The sequence below is a fragment of the Pelecanus crispus genome, chromosome 1 (genome assembly GCF_030463565.1).
Source record: "Pelecanus crispus isolate bPelCri1 chromosome 1, bPelCri1.pri, whole genome shotgun sequence".
Classification (NCBI taxonomy): domain Eukaryota; kingdom Metazoa; phylum Chordata; class Aves; order Pelecaniformes; family Pelecanidae; genus Pelecanus; species Pelecanus crispus.
In genome coordinates this window covers 151,130,838-151,148,169 of record NC_134643.1, presented here as the reverse complement: position 1 = coordinate 151,148,169, position 17,332 = coordinate 151,130,838, and the positions used below count along the sequence as shown (strand labels likewise).

The 17,332-nt window shown below is 40.5% G+C and overlaps 1 protein-coding gene across 4 annotated transcripts in view; it reads right to left on the bottom strand.

Annotated features, from left to right (window-relative positions):
• The window catches only part of HERC2 (HECT and RLD domain containing E3 ubiquitin protein ligase 2), a 122,793-nt gene that overhangs the window by 62,986 nt on the left and 42,475 nt on the right, over positions 1 to 17,332 (bottom strand). For all 4 annotated transcript variants that reach the window (XM_075727855.1, XM_075727852.1, XM_075727854.1 and 1 more), the window contains exons 18-34: positions 10,339 to 10,567; positions 10,140 to 10,264; positions 8,643 to 8,821; positions 7,496 to 7,680; positions 6,965 to 7,120; positions 6,504 to 6,689; positions 5,217 to 5,387; positions 5,006 to 5,109; positions 4,724 to 4,874; positions 3,880 to 4,094; positions 2,832 to 2,964; positions 2,595 to 2,722; positions 2,277 to 2,472; positions 1,539 to 1,675; positions 861 to 1,034; positions 642 to 778; positions 405 to 556 (exon numbers count right to left, since the gene is read on the bottom strand). In XM_075727855.1, the coding sequence (XP_075583970.1) occupies positions 405 to 556; positions 642 to 778; positions 861 to 1,034; positions 1,539 to 1,675; positions 2,277 to 2,472; positions 2,595 to 2,722; positions 2,832 to 2,964; positions 3,880 to 4,094; positions 4,724 to 4,874; positions 5,006 to 5,109; positions 5,217 to 5,387; positions 6,504 to 6,689; positions 6,965 to 7,120; positions 7,496 to 7,680; positions 8,643 to 8,821; positions 10,140 to 10,264; positions 10,339 to 10,567 (2,758 nt within the window). The remainder of the gene's footprint in view (positions 1 to 404; positions 557 to 641; positions 779 to 860; positions 1,035 to 1,538; positions 1,676 to 2,276; positions 2,473 to 2,594; positions 2,723 to 2,831; positions 2,965 to 3,879; positions 4,095 to 4,723; positions 4,875 to 5,005; positions 5,110 to 5,216; positions 5,388 to 6,503; positions 6,690 to 6,964; positions 7,121 to 7,495; positions 7,681 to 8,642; positions 8,822 to 10,139; positions 10,265 to 10,338; positions 10,568 to 17,332) is intronic.

The following is a 17,332-nucleotide window of genomic DNA, read 5'->3' as shown; positions in this document are numbered from 1 at the left end:
AAATAACAAAGTCAGTTGGCATTTGAGAGCTGCAATAAAATAAGTTATAAATCTGTTTAATGGTTTAAAATATTTTTTATTCCCTGCTTCGCTTTAAGAACTTACAAGCTGAAGTTCCAAGAAACTTGCTTAAATTTAGATTTTAATGGTAAAATGTTACTAATGAGTAATCAATGACCTGTTGCTGGTGTCCCAGCAACATTCTCTTGAACACTGAGAAGTGTGTTGGGGGAAAGAAGGGGGAGTGGAATGACACATGGATGGACAGAAAGTCAAAGCATTTCTCAGCACAAACCAAGGGAACTGGTTTTAGGATGTCAATTACTGGGAGCTTTAAAAAAAATGCAACTATATTCATATAAACCAGTTTTCTCCCAAGCCAACAGCAACAAAATGAGACTCACCTAGTTCTTTAAATTTTGCATTAGCATCTATCAAGATGTTCCGGACATTCTGAATAGCCCAAGCATACAGCTTTCCAAAAGTTACTTCTAGCAGCATTCTATTAAACGGCGGGATCAGATCAACATCCTTCAAACAGTCGGTAAGAGGTTCCCTTCACAGAAAAACAACAACAAAAATAAGTTTTTTTTTTTTCCTTACTGAAGAACTGTGAAAGCAAAAACAACAAAAAGTTTTACCCTATATTGGCTCCTTCTGGAATAAGCCTCTGCCATCCACAGAACATAGCATACTGCACAGACGGGAGCAAAAAATTTTTTGCTGCCAATTTCAGAATAGTATCTATTCCCTCCAGACGAACTTCTGCTCTTTCCAACTGCAAAAGAGAAGAAAAAAAAAAAAAAAGTCATACTTATGTAAACCGCTAATACATGCAAGCCCATTTTCATCCATTTTACCTGTTTTAATAAACACTTTCTCATTTTTTCTACATCCACTGGCTCTTCCTTAAGTGCAAATTCAACAATGGTGTTAAGGAGGGCAGACTGTGGATACAAGCCTTGGACATTTTGCTTCAGCCATTTGTATTTGTGGACACCTGTAACTGTAGTCAAAAGTGGCTGCCACTTATCCTGCAAAAAATACAGGTACCATGTTAAAACAAATTTTCAATTACTGAAAATGTAAGTTTTCATGTAAAACCATGTCCAAATTTAAAATACTAGGAGGGGGAAAAAAAAAAAGGAAACTTCTTCAAAGCCAGGAAAGAGCTTAGTATTATTTGTAACTCATCTTGTTTACTTCCTACATAAAATTTCAAATGCCTCAATATCCAAAAAGGAGGAAGTAACCCATCACAAGCTTTCATTTTGAAATTAAGCTTTATCTGAACACTTCTAAGATTATCAATAATCTAGAAGTTACAGAAGGTATCTTTATGTATTCTAAATATGCAGTACATAAGCTTATTTTTAAGAATTATTCCAGGTTTCACTAAAACAATGCGCCATGCTTAATTATATATCCCAAACACCATTATGAGAATATTAAATATCAAGTTATAGCAATCATGCTTAGGTAGTATTTTTTCCTCGTTATTTTTATTCACAAGGTTGATTCAAAACCTGGTATCCTACCTTGGGTGATTTGATTGGTATGGGCCTTTTGTCTATAGGTACAGGACTGTGAGGTACCACACAGGATTCCTCTAAATCACTCTCTTCGTTTCCAATTTTGGATTCTTCCACATCAGCAGATTCAGATTTTTTTGGCACTAGAAATAAAAAAAAAAAAAAAAAAAATTCTTTTATGTAAACTGATAACATTTTGAAATGTCACATTTTTCAGTTTGTATAACCTAAGCATACAGAATGCTTAAGATCTGCCTGTAATAAAATGGAAATGTACTCTTCGTGAACTCTATGTCCAACCATTATCAAATTAGCTCTGGTAATATCTGCAGTATGCTTTTATCTTTAAAGACCAACTTCAAAAGCACTTCGGTGTTTGTTCACCACATTAAATTATTTCCAGTTCTTTGACTACACTGCTTTAATAAAACATGATTTTTAGTAAGATGCCACTTGTAGTTAAACTTTACTAAAACCAGTTCAGAGGGATGGATACTGATGGATCATTTTTAATATGCTGGAACACAAAGAAGCATGCCTCACCTAAACTTGACTCTCTTGTCTGCCTTTTTGCTGCAGGAAATGATGTACAACCATTGATTTAGAAAAGATCATGAAAATGCAGCAGAAAGTAAATGGCTTTGATGCTTTAGCTGAAAAGAGTCTCAAGTATAGAGCAGAAAACCTTGGAATGAGATTGACTTTTGTTGTTTCAAAGAAAATACAACTTTAATGTTGCCTTACCTCTCTTTTTCCTTTTTTCTCTGATTATTTTCTGAGCTACTCTCCGCCATCGGGGCAAGGAACTCAGAAGTTTAAATTTAGACATTATAGAGAGATCATTGCAAACTGCAGGACGTAGTTCATTGAATAAGAATCTCAAACGTTCAATGACAGGAGCACAAACTTCCTTGTAAGAACGTCCTTGTTCTTGATGCGTCTAGAAAAGACATTGAAAGATTAGGTTACTGTTTAATATACAATAAAATGAACAATATATAATTTTTTAATAAAACACTTCAAATGAAAAATAATCTAAACTTCAGCAGGTAAGAGGCTTACCTTAATCAGTGAGCATTTTGCTTGGTAGACAACACGACACACATCCACTACAGATTTTGGTAAGGTTTTGTGCTTTACCTGGTCAACTCCAAGGGTACCAGGATGAACAAGAGACAATGCTACGTGACCTTAATGGGAAAAGACAATCTCTGAATATACATTTCCAAAATCATCCATAGCAGAGTTTAAACTGGTCCAAAATGTATTCTGGGACAGCTATACCACAAGCCTACCTACCCAAATCTTCATGCTTCAGAAGACAACATAATAACAAACGTCCTACTTCTTCCACAGGATGCTCAGGAGGGAATGTGATTGGTGTTGTTAAGTGACACTGTTTGCAGTATCTCTCTATTTGACACAGGAAGTCCTACAAAAAAAAAACCAAAAACACCACACAACAGCTTCTATTTAACTTTGTTTTTAAATACAATGAAAGGACCCAAAATACTGCAGCCAGCATTTAAGAACACTGAATAACCTCCACAATCCAAACTAACGTTCAGAAGTGAGATACACCACAGTACGCACTATTTAATACACAGCAATTACAGCCCAATACTAGAAAGAATACCCTGTATCATTCTTCTTCTGTAAAGAGCAACATGGCTCAAGGAACAAAGCTACCACTGCTTTTATCTCTTCCTGAGACAACCAGGTCACCTAACAAGATTTTTAATTGTCTTCTCCTGACTCATCATTATTGCTATCCTATCCTCAAGGACTTATTTCGGGTTTTTTGATAAAGGAGTTGAACTCAAAGGGTTAGAAAATCTGAAAGTATTACTGAAGACAGTGATCAATGTAAATCTTAGGGGCCTTCATAATATCCACGATTCCAACTAGGTGAAACCTGAACCCAAGGCACAAAGGGACTTTAAGACAAAGATATACATGCACCTGACACACAGAATACATTTGCACTTTGACAAAGAAAACTCCACCTTAGTTCAACTGGAGGTGAGCAGGGTCTGTCTATACTACGAAAACTTGACATGGAAAGTCATGCATTATTAATTTTTTTTGTAGGAATACATTTAAAATTTTTATTTCGCCCACTCAAAAATTGAAAAGAAAAACCTGTATTGTTATGATATTAAGTGAAATATGCAAATTTTATCCATTAGTAGTACTCAAGCACTCCCTTCACAAAAAGTAATTCTGAAGTAACTTCTTCCATTGTTTTGTTACAACTTTTGAAGAATTTTCACCAACAAAACTGTTTCATGCCACCACTGTCACCCTTCAGCGACATTTTTTGTTAACAGAACTACTGAGGGCTTACCTTCACAGTGTGATCCTGAATATTATTATCTGCAATAGCTTGGAGAAAAGGTTGTGAATGGTCACTCAAAGTTAATCGATGTGTATATAGCTTCGATTTATTTGGGGTAGTGTTACCAGGTGAACTGCAATGGTCTTCATCTTTTTCCTCATTGTAACTGTAATGAATCTGACTAGTTTGCAAGCCTCCAGAAAAGATAGATGACTTCAACCATTCTAAAAGAAAGAAAAAGAAAACACAATTTATATTCTGATGAAAGATTAAGCTATCAATAATTCAACAATTCCCTCAAATAAAATGCATACACAGCTTCAAACATGGTTTAGCAGCTCTTCCATTTGCTGAAACTTTTTCGCAGGGGAAAAAAAAAAAGGGTTCTGCAACTAAGAATAAGTAACAGGGCAGCCATCACCTCTTTAAGAGATAATAGGGCCTTAGCTATTTTTCTGTGATTAATATTGAATTATACCCTCTATTCACCAAATTCATATACCCAACAAGATAGAATGCAACACCAGATGCTTCAGGCACTCTTAATTCAACACAAATTAGTGAGATAACTGTGCTATACAGAGTCTCCTTTCTCTTCCAATATTCTATCTTGTATATTACAAATTTTGCATAATTAACTGTTCAAAATTATCTAATCCCCATTTAAATCTTGCTAAATTATTGGACCTTGACGAGTGTGGCAATTAATGGTAAGAATAAAGAACTTCTTCAGAAGACAGCAAAACTAACGAGGTGCTAGACTTCCAGTTAATTTATTTGGCCTGTGTCTTTTTCTTGCATGCTTTGACAAGTATTTATCACTTATGTAAGCTCAAAATGAAGTTCTGCTTACTGGCACATTCAATTTCCAGAGGAGAAAGTGGTGTGCTCATTGCCAGGTAGGAAGCGTGCAGTCCAAGGAGAAGACCCAAATTCCTTTCTGTGTCTATTAGAGGTGATGACAAAGTACTGAGATCTGGTGTTGTAATCACTTCCTGGTCAGGCTAATTTAAAAAAAAAAAAAAAAAAAAAAAAAAAAGTTGAAAAGCTAGAACTGAGCTTCAACAAGAATTTTGAAAGCAAAGCAATACTTTACTTCAGAAAGTGCGTATCCACTAGTATTTAACATCTTTACCTCCATATACTGGCCAACACAGAAGGCATGCATTGACTCCCGTGTGTCCTCAAATTGCAAAGCAGCTTCCAAAGCAACAACTGGGTCCTCACCTGCAAACTGAGCTAATGAAAGAATGAGGTAGTCAGTATAATATCCAAAAACCCGTTTATGCCATCCAGTTTTGAAACAGGAAGTAATTTGTGTCTTTAACTCAGATGCTGATTCTCACCAAGTATGCTACTGCCTGTTAAAGACTGGGTTTGGAAGTCCTTTATATCATACACTTTCCCATCAATCACTGTCCAAAATCCTCCATCTTTGTTGTGGTTCTCTAGATCAGCTTTACGTATAAGTGTCACCTCCTCGTTATTTCTGCAACTCTGGCCAGTAAAAAATGAACCTACAGGTATAAAATAGAATAAAGAATTTATCAACAGAGAAACAGAAAGTAACTTTTTTTCTGAAAATTCTTAACAGTTGCCTAACCAAATTCTTCACTTAAAGGCTGCTTGTCTTTTGATATGCTCAAAACTGAAAATGGCTATTAATATGTTCTTGTCTACGTATTATGCAATTAAATTGTCTGTATGCTGTATTCTTTTATGTACTAATCTCCAATGTCGTACTGTCAAAGACCTAGCACTGCCCAACCATACAGCTGTTTTGTTTGGAGGTGGAGCAGAAAAACTGGTGTTCTGGCAAATCACTACTCTAGTCAGTTCTCCCTCAAAATTACTTCAGTTTTATTATATGCTTGCCTGCAAGGCATTGGCTGCGTATTTAATTTCAGTCTAAATCCAGATTTCTTTAAAATAAAAGAAGGAAGGTTACATACACATTAGAACTCTTCCAATCTACATGTCACTAAACTATTTCAAACTAAAGGTAATTTCATTCGGCAAGAAACATCAGAATAATGTTTGCACACATACACCTTCATCTCAGTTTGCTCTATTAGACTGAATTTTCACGTAATTTTTGCTCTCCCCAACACACTACTGCCTAGCAGCGTGACTTTTAGCTCTTGGGTTATGCCAACCATGTTTCATTCCTCCCTCCACCAGTAAAATGCTCAGTCAGAAATGCACGTGTTCTGCTTCTCTTTTCACCCCAGACATGGCTCATATCATCAAGTGCTCTGGGAAAAGAAAACTTCCTTATTTCAAAGCTTTCACATTACTCTCCCTTCATGTTATGGCTGGAATTTAGTAACAAAATGTGCAGATACACTACTCGTTCTCACTCAACTTTTCACACCCAAACTGCAAAATGATGTGAACTACTTCCTTAAAAAGTTGCATTTGTACTCTGCTTAATCCTACCTCTATACATAACTTCTTTAAGAATTTATTGACAGAAATAAATACTGCCATATGACTGCCATATGAATTGGTTAATAAAAATTTGTACTGTAAAGTAGAATTCCCTTCCTGAGAGTAGTTCATGAACAATCACCATTTTATATAGCTACTTTATGAAAACATAAATAAATAGTCCAGATGCTACTAGTACATACCCATTATTCCTGGCCATGCTAAATCCTCACTGTCATCCCTTTCTTTTCCAGGGGCTAAATGGTTAAATCTATCCAGATGTTCTAGCAAGCCAGCCAACAGAGGGATAGCACCAGCTTCCTGCATTAATCCAGCATTTTTACTCAGGAGTAGCACTATAGAAACCACCAATTCTGGAAGAAGAATGCCTAAAACACAGAAACACAGAAGATACCCAGATTTAATTCAAGACCTATGTTTATAGCATCACAGAAGTAAATCACCAAGCGGTACGTTCTGCCTTCCATTGCTGCTTTAGTACAAAGCTCTTTCCTTCCCCATCAAATTTGCTCTCCTTCTCTCCCACCAATCAAAAGATTAAATTGACTCTTTTTTAGTCATTTAGAACTTTCAAGAACATCTACAACATAACTTTGTAATTTCATGGAAGAGGAGGAAAGGAGGACAGCAGAGAAAAACCTACCTGTTAAATCTCCATCCACAACACGAGATACTTCTGCAAAATGCCTATGACTAGTAGAAGCAATGCTGGTTGCCACAGGAAGTATATCACCAATGTGCGTGCACAGAAGAGCAGTGTATTTCTTCAGTAAAGAGCCAACGCCTAAAAGGTCAGGACCTGCATAAAAAGGAGGAAGAGCACAGAAAACCATCACATAGTCATATTTAAGAAACAGATTTCAAAAGCTGACAAACTCTTCTGAAATGCAGCCACTCAGTATTAGCACTGAATTAAGAAAACACATCTTTTTAAAACTTTTTAAAAGTTTATAAAAAATTTATTATCTAGATCCTGTTGCTTTCCAAAGAGAAATTTTCCTTTACAGGAAACAAGTTAAAGAAACTACTTTCAAACACTTTCCAGGCAGTCTCAGCAACTAGGCTAATAAATGAGACAAGAGGATAAATTAAAATAAGAAACTGCTATCCTGTAGAAGAGGTAATGCAGAAATGCTTGGGGGAGGTTGGGCTTATTCTTTTTATAATAACTTACTGTATGCATTAGGGACCTGCCCAACACAATCTCCTGGGTAAAGTTTACTAACAAGTAGACGCTGAAAACGGAGCAACAGGTCCAGGGAAGCCGATCTTTCTTTGCTATAATGCTCATGGTCCATGCAGGAAGAAATGCGACGAGCGACATCTTTTAGTTTGGCTATCGTCTGTGAAGCGATGTTCCTAATTGGTATAAAAGTATTGTAAAGTACTTAAAGGGAGCTGACAGTGAAGACAGTCCACAGAAACAGAGGTTAAGCTTTTGCTAGAATTTCACACAAATATGTAAGAAACCTGTGTAAAGTTTCTTTGTAGAATGTTCCCTTGTTTGCACCGCAGTACCCAAGAAGTCAACGGTTTTTGTGGAGGCATTTTGTTTAACAGGATTCGTCAAATACATCAATTTTGTATTTCTTATCATCACCCACTACAAAAAACATAATCTGACAATTTTAACTGAAAGTCTGCAATGAAAGTCATGACACTATGTAGTTCAAAACAGTGTCAGTACTGATTAAATTACATGGTTACTGTCACAATTAAGTGAAAAAGCACAATACATTTCTTAGTAATCTCATAATTACTTCCTGTTATATATGCTACATATTAAATACTGCTGTAGCTGACAAAGAAGCTTTGTCCTCAGCACCCTATTGACCATGCATTCACAATTCTTCCTCAGTGTCAAGAATTTAAAATTCAGGTTTCTTCCCTACTTACAGCCCCAGCTACATTCTCCTTGAGGCAAAACATTCAGTTCTAAATGAACAGGGCAAAACATTCCGTTCTAAATAAATCTGTGCTGATTCTCATACTTTGTAAGGACAGGCTTTTGAACATTTGTCCTAGATTTGTTACAGACTTCCAGAGTACAGGAAGAAGTATCAAAATCCATAAAAGTAAGGCAATAGAACTTTCTAAAATCAGGTAATTAAGTATAGAACTTTGCTACTTAGCAAACATAAAATAGCAAAACTATAGACAAGCTAGGAGAATGTTCAATATTTTGAATTCTGAGGAGCTAAAATGCTAGCAGGATGCTACTTATTTGCTAACCAAAATTAGTCATCCTTTAGTTGTCTAGTTCATAAAACGTCTAAGCAGAACTTCTGTACAAAAATAAAAGACAAATTCAAAGCAATTACCTTAGTAACTGCTGAATTAACTGAACTAATGGTAAACTTTGTTTTCCTGCAGATTCATAGATTCCAGTATTAATAAGGTCTTTGTCCAATGGAGTCCTGCTCCTATGAAGCGTTGATGCATTTGCTTCTTGTTCATCAATTTCTTTTTCTTTCTGTGCTTCTTTTTTTGCTTCAATGTCCTAAAAAAATAAATCAAGTTAAAGAAAATGCACAAACTGCCACTGTGATTATGAAACATTTTACTAACTATTCATGATAACAAGATCAAGTTACTTTTAGCTATGATAGAAATTAAACAATTCCTACCCGACAAATATGTGTTGTATATTCCATAACAAACACATGGGCACGCTTTTTTTAAACAATTATAATATAAAAAGAAAGGGGGGAACTGAAGGTAAACAAGAGTAGACAAAGTCCAAATTCAATTTCCACCAAACCAAGTTAACAATTTATTTCTGTTCTAAGTATGTTTAAACATGCCAGTAGCTGCTGCACAGTTCACAACTGAAGGCATGTTTACTCTGTTTTTTTTAAAGTAACAAATCCAGTCCACTGCAGAAGAACCTGGGTTAGATTTGCTGCTGAGCTATAGTCATACAGAACTCTATGGAAATGAATTCACCCAGGTTTTAGACAACGTAAATTAACCTGTGCAGTGCTGTATGCTGCTACCTAGATAACCTTCAGCATATATCTGAAGTTGGCTCAGGCATCTCTGACTTATGCTATAATGTAAATGTGCCCTAGGAGACTTGGTTAAGAAACAAGAGGTCCTGCATGTCTTTCAGTACAACAGAAAACGTTAATGCTAGCCTACACATTAAAGCAAAACTTAATACATGCATTTCCTCTGCATCATAAACCTCCCCATTTACCAACAGTGGAGAGAAACCAAGAAGAAAACATACTAGGAAGAATTAAACAAATGAATAGGCAAGGAAAAAGCACATTTTTGTTTTCAAAACACAAATATGGCAATTTAAAGCAGTCTGTGCAGAGGATATCCCATCTCCGAGAGGCTCATGGAGAAAACGGTACATACAAAATGTTTCTTTCATCCTTTGTATAACTAGTCAGCATCTGTTAAACATTCGAAACAGTCTGAAATGAAACCTATGGAAATTTGGGATGCTGCAAAGATTTCATTCATCCTGAATTCGTAAGTAATAAGGCTGAAATTTCTTCTGGAGAGATATGGGTGACATCGAGGAACTGAAGAACTCAAGAATCCCACAGAAAGGTACAAAGCGCTTTGTAAATTTATGCTCCTCTTACAGAGCTTTATGAAAAAGTTTGTTACCATTGTTAAAGTCATCACGCTACGCAACAAAAAGAAACACTCCACTAAAAAGGTGAATGTGATTCATGCTTCCATACAAACACTGGCTCAAGTTTCAGGTCTAAAGAGGATAATATCAATCCACAAACTTCAGAAAATACTTGATACATCATCTTATTCTGTTTATACAGAACTGCAAAGCTGCTGAAACATACCTGAATTTCTGCAGTAATAGCAGCATTTAGTGCAGACTCTAAGCCTCCATCAGCCATCAAGCTGCCTACCAAGAGGTCAATCATAAATCTACGGCCTGGACTTACATTCATTTCATTTCCTGAAACTAAGAATGGAAGAAGCCATTAATAAACTAGAAATGCAAGCACAAAACAAATAGGTTTAAATCCTAGGACCAACCTGCACTGGGTAAGAGCGCCGAGAGAGCCCGAGCCCGCTCTTCTGCTGTTGGTAGTAACACAGACCATCCACTCTGCAGCACTGCTTGAGCAGCTGATTGCACAGTATTAAGAACACCAGCATTGCTTGCTAATGTTACCACTGCCTGCTTCAGGCTATTGAGCAGTATACTGCCCAAACCTAAGCCAAGGCATTCTGGATCCACCTGATGACTAATGGCAGCATGAAGCTGAAACAAAGAAAGAAAAAAAAGACAAATTTTAATTAAGAGGAGATATGAACTTAAGGGGTGGGAGGAAGCCCATCCTGGAGCAATTGAGTAAATTCACTGACCAAGATACAAACTTTCATAAGTAAATGTCCTGGTTTCGGCTGGGATAGAGTTAATTTTCTTCCTAGCAGCAGGCTATGCTCTGCAGTGATTCATGATCTTTTGCTTGGGAGGCTCCTTATCAAAACCCTGACCTTGAGCATTCTTTGGTATTTGGGTTTCATACAGAAGTCACTACTGTACTTCGGGTACTACCTCATAGAGAGAGTTAGCAATTATACTTCTTACTCTGAGAGGCTTGTTGTGGAGGAAATACAGAATGGCACCTTTGCTGCTTTCTTCTATGATGTTTCCTCCTTCATTACAACAACTTTCCAGTATCTTGAACACCCCTGGGCAGTTAAGATACTTCTATTGATACTTCTTGGGAATGTTGTTTCCGTTTTGATAAAGGTCAATAAGCAGTTTAAAAATATCATCCAGAGATCTACCCCAAGGCTGGATAGTTATGAGTGGCAGGGTGTGTGGGATCGTATGCGCAAGTACCTAGGGCAGTGGGGACCTCCAGTGTTTTGGAACTTCACCCCTGAACAAGTGCAGAATCCTGAAGAATTAGTAAAGTATTTGGAAGAAGTATGTTGTCACCCTGGTAGCTCCAGAGAGACACAAATCATTGCAACATGCTGGGGACTGGCCCATGCCTATCGAGCCGTGGTCAACGCTAATCAGTACCCTCAAAAGAAAGAGAAGGTCTCTGGATCTGATGACAAAACAACAAGCACTGTGGCTACTCAAACCCCCACTACAGGCCCTGCGGCTACTCCAACCCCCACTACAGGCCTTGCAGCTACTCAAACCCCTGCCCCAGGCACTGTGGCTACTCCAGCCACAGCCATGAGCACTGCGGCTACTCAAACCACAGCCATGGGCACTGCGGCTAAACCAGAGAACCAACCTGCACCGGTATCAGTTGCCCCTATACAGAAGAAAAAATACACGAGGAAATCAGTTCGTTTAGTAAGGGATGAAGATGAACCAGGGCCATCACGAGAACCAGAGGAGGAAGAACCCATAAATGAGATGGTGACCACCCGATCCCTATCCCTGAGTGAGCTGCGAGATATGCGAAAAGATTTTGGTCGTCATCCAGGCGAGCACATCATCACCTGGCTGCTCCGATGCTGGGATAACGGGGCCAGTAGCCTGGATTTAGAGGGTAGGGAAGCCAAGCAGCTGGGATCCCTTTCCAGGGAAGGGGGCATTGACAAAGCAATTGGAAAAGGGGCAAAACCGCTCAGCCTCTGGAGGCGACTTCTGTCAAGCGTGAAGGAAAGGTATCCCTTCAAGGAGGATGTTTTATACTGCCCAAGCAAATGGACCACCGTAGAAAAAGGTATCCAGTACCTGAGGGAATTAGGCGTGCTGGAGGTGATTTACAGTGACCTGAATGATGAGCAGTTACCCAAAGACCCAGATGAAGTCAGGTGCACACAATCCATGTGGTGGAAGGTGGTACGGAGCGCACCAGCATCGTATTCCAACTCGTTGGCAATACTAGCCTGGAAAGACGACGAGGCACCAACGGTGGATGAAGTGGCTAGACAACTCCGGGACTACGAAGAAAAAGCTCTCTTCCTCCCTACGGGCCTGTGTCTCGGCTGTGGAAAAACTGTGCCAAGAGTTCCAACAACTCAGAGAGGATCTGTCCTACTCCCCACCTGCACGGACCAGTGTCTCAGCCATTAGGAGTCAACGTCCCTATGCTCAAGAGAGAGGATATAGAGGATACACACCACGGGGCACCCTGTGGTTTTACCTGCGTGATTATGGAGAGGACATGAGAAAGTGGGATGGAAAACCCACCTCAACCTTAGAGGCACAGGTGCGTGAGTTGCAAGGAAAAACTATTAGAAAAGGCGGTTTTCCCAGGAAAATTGCAGCTCCAGTCTCCAGTGAGCAGTTCCCCAGACAGAGTAAGAGGGCTAATTTTACTTCCGACCTTGATCAGGGAACTTTTGATTCACATTTACAGGAAGTGAACAGCGAATACTGTGACCAGTGTTAGAGGGGCCCTGCCTCCAGCCAGGTGGAGGAAAGGGACAACCGGGTTTACTGGACTGTGTGGATTCGATGGCCTGGAACGTCAGACCCACAGGAGTATAAGGCTCTAGTGGACACTGGTGCACAGTGCACGCTAATGCCATCAAACTATAGAGGGGCAGAACCCATTTGTATTTCTGGAGTGACAGGGGGATCCCAACAGCTAACTGTACTGGAAGCTGAAGTGAGCCTAACTGGGAATGAGTGGCAAAAGCACCCCATTGTGACTGGCCCAGACGCTCCGTGCATCCTTGGCATAGACTACCTCAGGAGAGGGTATTTCAAGGACCCAAAAGGGTACCGGTGGGCTTTTGGTATAGCTGCTTTGGAGACAGAGGAAATTAAACAGTTGTCCACCTTGCCCGGTCTCTCAGAGGACCCTTCGATTGTAGGGTTGCTGAAGGTTGAGGAACAACAGGTGCCGATTGCTACCACAACTGTGCACAGGCGGCAATATCGCACCAACCGAGACTCCCTGATTCCCATCCATAACCTGATTCGTCGACTGGAGAGCCAGGGAGTGATCAGCAAGACTCGCTCACCCTTTAACAGTCCCATATGGCCAGTGCGAAAGTCTAATGGGGAGTGGAGACTAACAGTGGACTATCGTGGACTGAACGAAGTTACACCGCCGCTGAGTGCTGCCGTGCCAGACGTGCTAGAGCTTCAATATGAACTGGAGTCAAAGGCAGCTAAGTGGTATGCCACAATGGATATTGCTAATGCATTTTTCTCCATCCCTTTGGCAGCAGAGTGCAGGCCCCAGTTTGCTTTTACCTGGAGGGGTGTTCAGTACACCTGGAACCGACTGCCCCAGGGTGGAAGCACAGCCCCACCATTTGCCATGGACTGATCCAGACAGCACTGGAACAGGGTGAAGCTCCAGAACATCTGCAGTACATTGATGACATCATTGTGTGGGGCAACACAGCAGAAGAAGTTTTTGAGAAGGGAAAGAAAATAGTCCAAATCCTTCTGAAGGCTGGTTTTGCCATAAAACAGAGTAAGGTCAAGGGGCCTGCACAGGAGATCCAGTTTTTAGGAATAAAATGGCAAGATGGACGTCATCAGATCCCAATGGATGTGATCAACAAAATAACAGCTATGTCCCCACCAACTAGCAAAAAGGAAACACAAGCTTTTTTAGGCGTTGTGGGTTTTTGGAGAATGCATATTCCAAATTACAGCCAGATCGTAAGCCCTCTCTATCAAGTGACCCGGAAGAAGAACGAATTCAAATGGGGCCCTGAGCAACAACAAGCCTTTGAACAAATTAAAGGGGAGATAGTTCATGCAGTAGCCCTTGGGCCAGTCCGGGCAGGGCAGGATATTAAAAATGTGCTCTACACCGCAGCTGGGGAGAATGGCCCTACCTGGAGCCTCTGGCAGAAAGCACCGGGGGAGACTCGAGGTCGACCCCTAGGGTTTTGGAGTCGGGGATACAGAGGATCCGAAGCCCGCTATACTCCAACTGAGAAAGAGATACTGGCAGCATATGAAGGGGTTCGAGCTGCTTCAGAAGTGGTTGTTACTGAAGCACAGCTCCTGCTGGCACCCCGACTGCCGGTGTTGGGCTGGATGTTCAAAGGGAGGGTCCCCTCTACACATCATGCCACTGATGCTACATGGAGTAAGTGGGTTGCATTGATCACACAACGGGCTCGAATAGGAAACCCCAGTCGCCCAGGAATCTTGGAAGTGATCATGGACTGGCCAGAAGGAAAAAACATTAGAATATCACCAGAGGAGGAGGTGACACGTGCTGAAGAGGCCCCACTGTATAATAAATTGCCAGAAAATGAAAAGCAATATGCCCTGTTCACTGATGGGTCCTGTCGTCTTGTGGGAAAGCATCGGAGGTGGAAAGCTGCTGTATGGAGTCCTATACAACAAGTCACAGAAACTGCTGAAGGAGAAGGGGAGTCGAGTCAGCTTGCAGAGGTGAAAGCCATCCAGCTGGCTTTAGATATTGCTGAAAGAGAAAAGTGGCCAGTCCTTTATCTCTGTACTGACTCATGGATGGTGGCAAATGACCTGTGGGGGTGGTTGTGGCAATGGAAGCAAAGCAACGGGCAGCGCAGAGGCAAACCCATCCGGGCTGCCGCATTGTGGCAAGATATTGCTCCCTGGGTAGAGAACCTGGTTGTAAAAGTACATCATGTAGATGCTCACGTAGCCAGGAGTCGGGCCACTGAAGAACATCAAAACAACCAGCAAGTAGATCAGGCTGCTAAGATTGAAGTGGCTCAGGTGGATTTGGACTGGCAACATAAGGGTGAATTATTTATAGCTCAGTGGGCCCATGACGCCTCAGGCCATCAAGGAAGGGATGCAACGTATAAATGGGCTCATGATCGAGGGGTGGACTTAACTATGGACAGTATTGCACAGGTTATTCATGGGTGTGAAACATGCGCTGCAATCAAACAAGCCAAGCAGTTCAAGCCCCTTGGGTATAGTGAACGATGGCTGAAATATAAATATGGGGAGGCCTGGCAGATTGATTACATCACGCTCCCACAGACCCGCCAAGGCAAGCGCTACATGCTCACCATGGTGGAAGCAACCACTGGATGGCTGGAAACATATCCCGTGCCCCATGCCACCGCCCGGAACACCATCCTGGGCCTTGAAAAGCAAGTCCTGTGGCGACATGGCACCCCAGAAAGAATTGAGTCAGACAACGGGACTCATTTCCGAAACAGCCTCATAGACACCTGGGCCAAAGAGCACGGCATTGAGTGGGTATATCACATCCCTTACCATGCACCAGCCTCCGGGAAAATTGAGCGATACAATGGATTGTTAAAGACTACCCTGAGAGCAATGGGTGGTGGGACGTTTAAACATTGGGATACGCATTTAGCAAAAGCCACCTGGTTAGTCAACACCAGGGGATCTGCCAATCGAGCTGGCCCTGCCCAATCAAAACTTCTACGTACTGTAGAAGGAGATAAAGTTCCTGTAGTGCACATGAAAAATATGCTGGGGAAGACAGTCTGGGTTACTTCCCCCTCTGGCAAAGGCAAACCCATTCGTGGGATTGCTTTTGCTCAAGGACCTGGGTGCACTTGGTGGGTGATGCGAAAGGATGGGGAAGCCCAATGTGTACCTCAAGGGAATTTGATTTTGGGTGAAAATAGCCAATGAACTGAATTGTATAATATTAATTGCTTTATAATACTGTATGTTATCTCTTAACTATATGTTATCTCTTAACTGCATGTTAATATAATAATATAGTAGGTTAATATTAAGTATATAATGCTATATATTATGATTGCTATATGCCACATCAATGGTATTGCAGTAAGAATTGCCCAGCTTAATGAAAATGAACTTTGATGAAACCATGTTGGAATGAGAACTGACTTCAGCATGCAACAGTCCAACACTGCACACCACCTGTCCTGCTCTGAAAGACTGTGATGACAGATGGAACCCAAAGTCATGGGCTAAATGAACTCAATGGACATTTTAGAGGGATGGGCCATAGACGAAGGGAATGATATCTGTGTGTATATCAAGATAGGGAAAGGGGTGGTGATTAATTAGAACACATTGGAAAGGGGAGGGCCTGTGCATGACGTAGATGGTATAGAATAAGGGGTGGATACTGTCCTGGTTTCGGCTGGGATAGAGTTAATTTTCTTCCTAACAGCAGGCATAGTGCTGTGTTTTGGATTTAGTAGGAGAAGAATGTTGATAACATGCTGATGTTTTTAGTTGTTGCTGAGTACTGCTTATGCTGGTCAAGGACTTTTTCAGCTTCCCATGCTCTGCCAGGCGCACAAGAAACTGGGAGGGGGCACAGCCAGAATAGTGGATCCAAACTGACCAAAGGGCTATTCCATACCATATGACGTCATGCTCAGTATATAAACTGGGGGGGGGGGGGGGGGAGGGTGGCGGCCAGGGAGCAGCGATCGCTGCTCGGGAACTGTCTGGGTATCGGTCGGCGGGTGGTGAGCAATTGCATTGTGCATCACTTGCTTCGTGTATCATTATTATTATTATCATTATTATACTGTTACTATTAGCATTACTATTTTACTTTATTTCAATTATTAAACTGTTCTTATCTCAACCCAGGAGTGTTTCTCACTCTTACTCCTCCGATTCTCTCCCCCATCCCATCGGGGTAGGGGGAGTGAGCGAGCGGCTGCGTGGTGCTTAGTTGCTGGCTGGGGCTAAACCACGACAGTAAATTTGTAAAATTAAAGGGAAAAACTGGCTTGACCAAACGCATACTGAATTTAAACTAATACTCAAACATTATGAACTATATTTAACAATCTATATATTATTTATTATATAATCTAATTATATATTTACTATATTATCTAATATTTAACAATTATATTTAAAAATCTGAACAATAATAACCTGAAGAATAACCTCAACTGTTTCTACTTTGCTACAGTATGCTAGGAAAAGTAGCACATCTTCAGTGAATATCAGATACCTTCTAAAGAGGAAATTCACTCTTAGAAATGCTATTTAAAATTCTTAGAAATGCTAAAAATCTCTGAGTGTATGGGCTTAGTGAGCGAGTATACAAGGTTTAATCAATTTACATTTTATTTTTATAGTTCATTTTTAATGAGATCCAAAAGCTGTCAA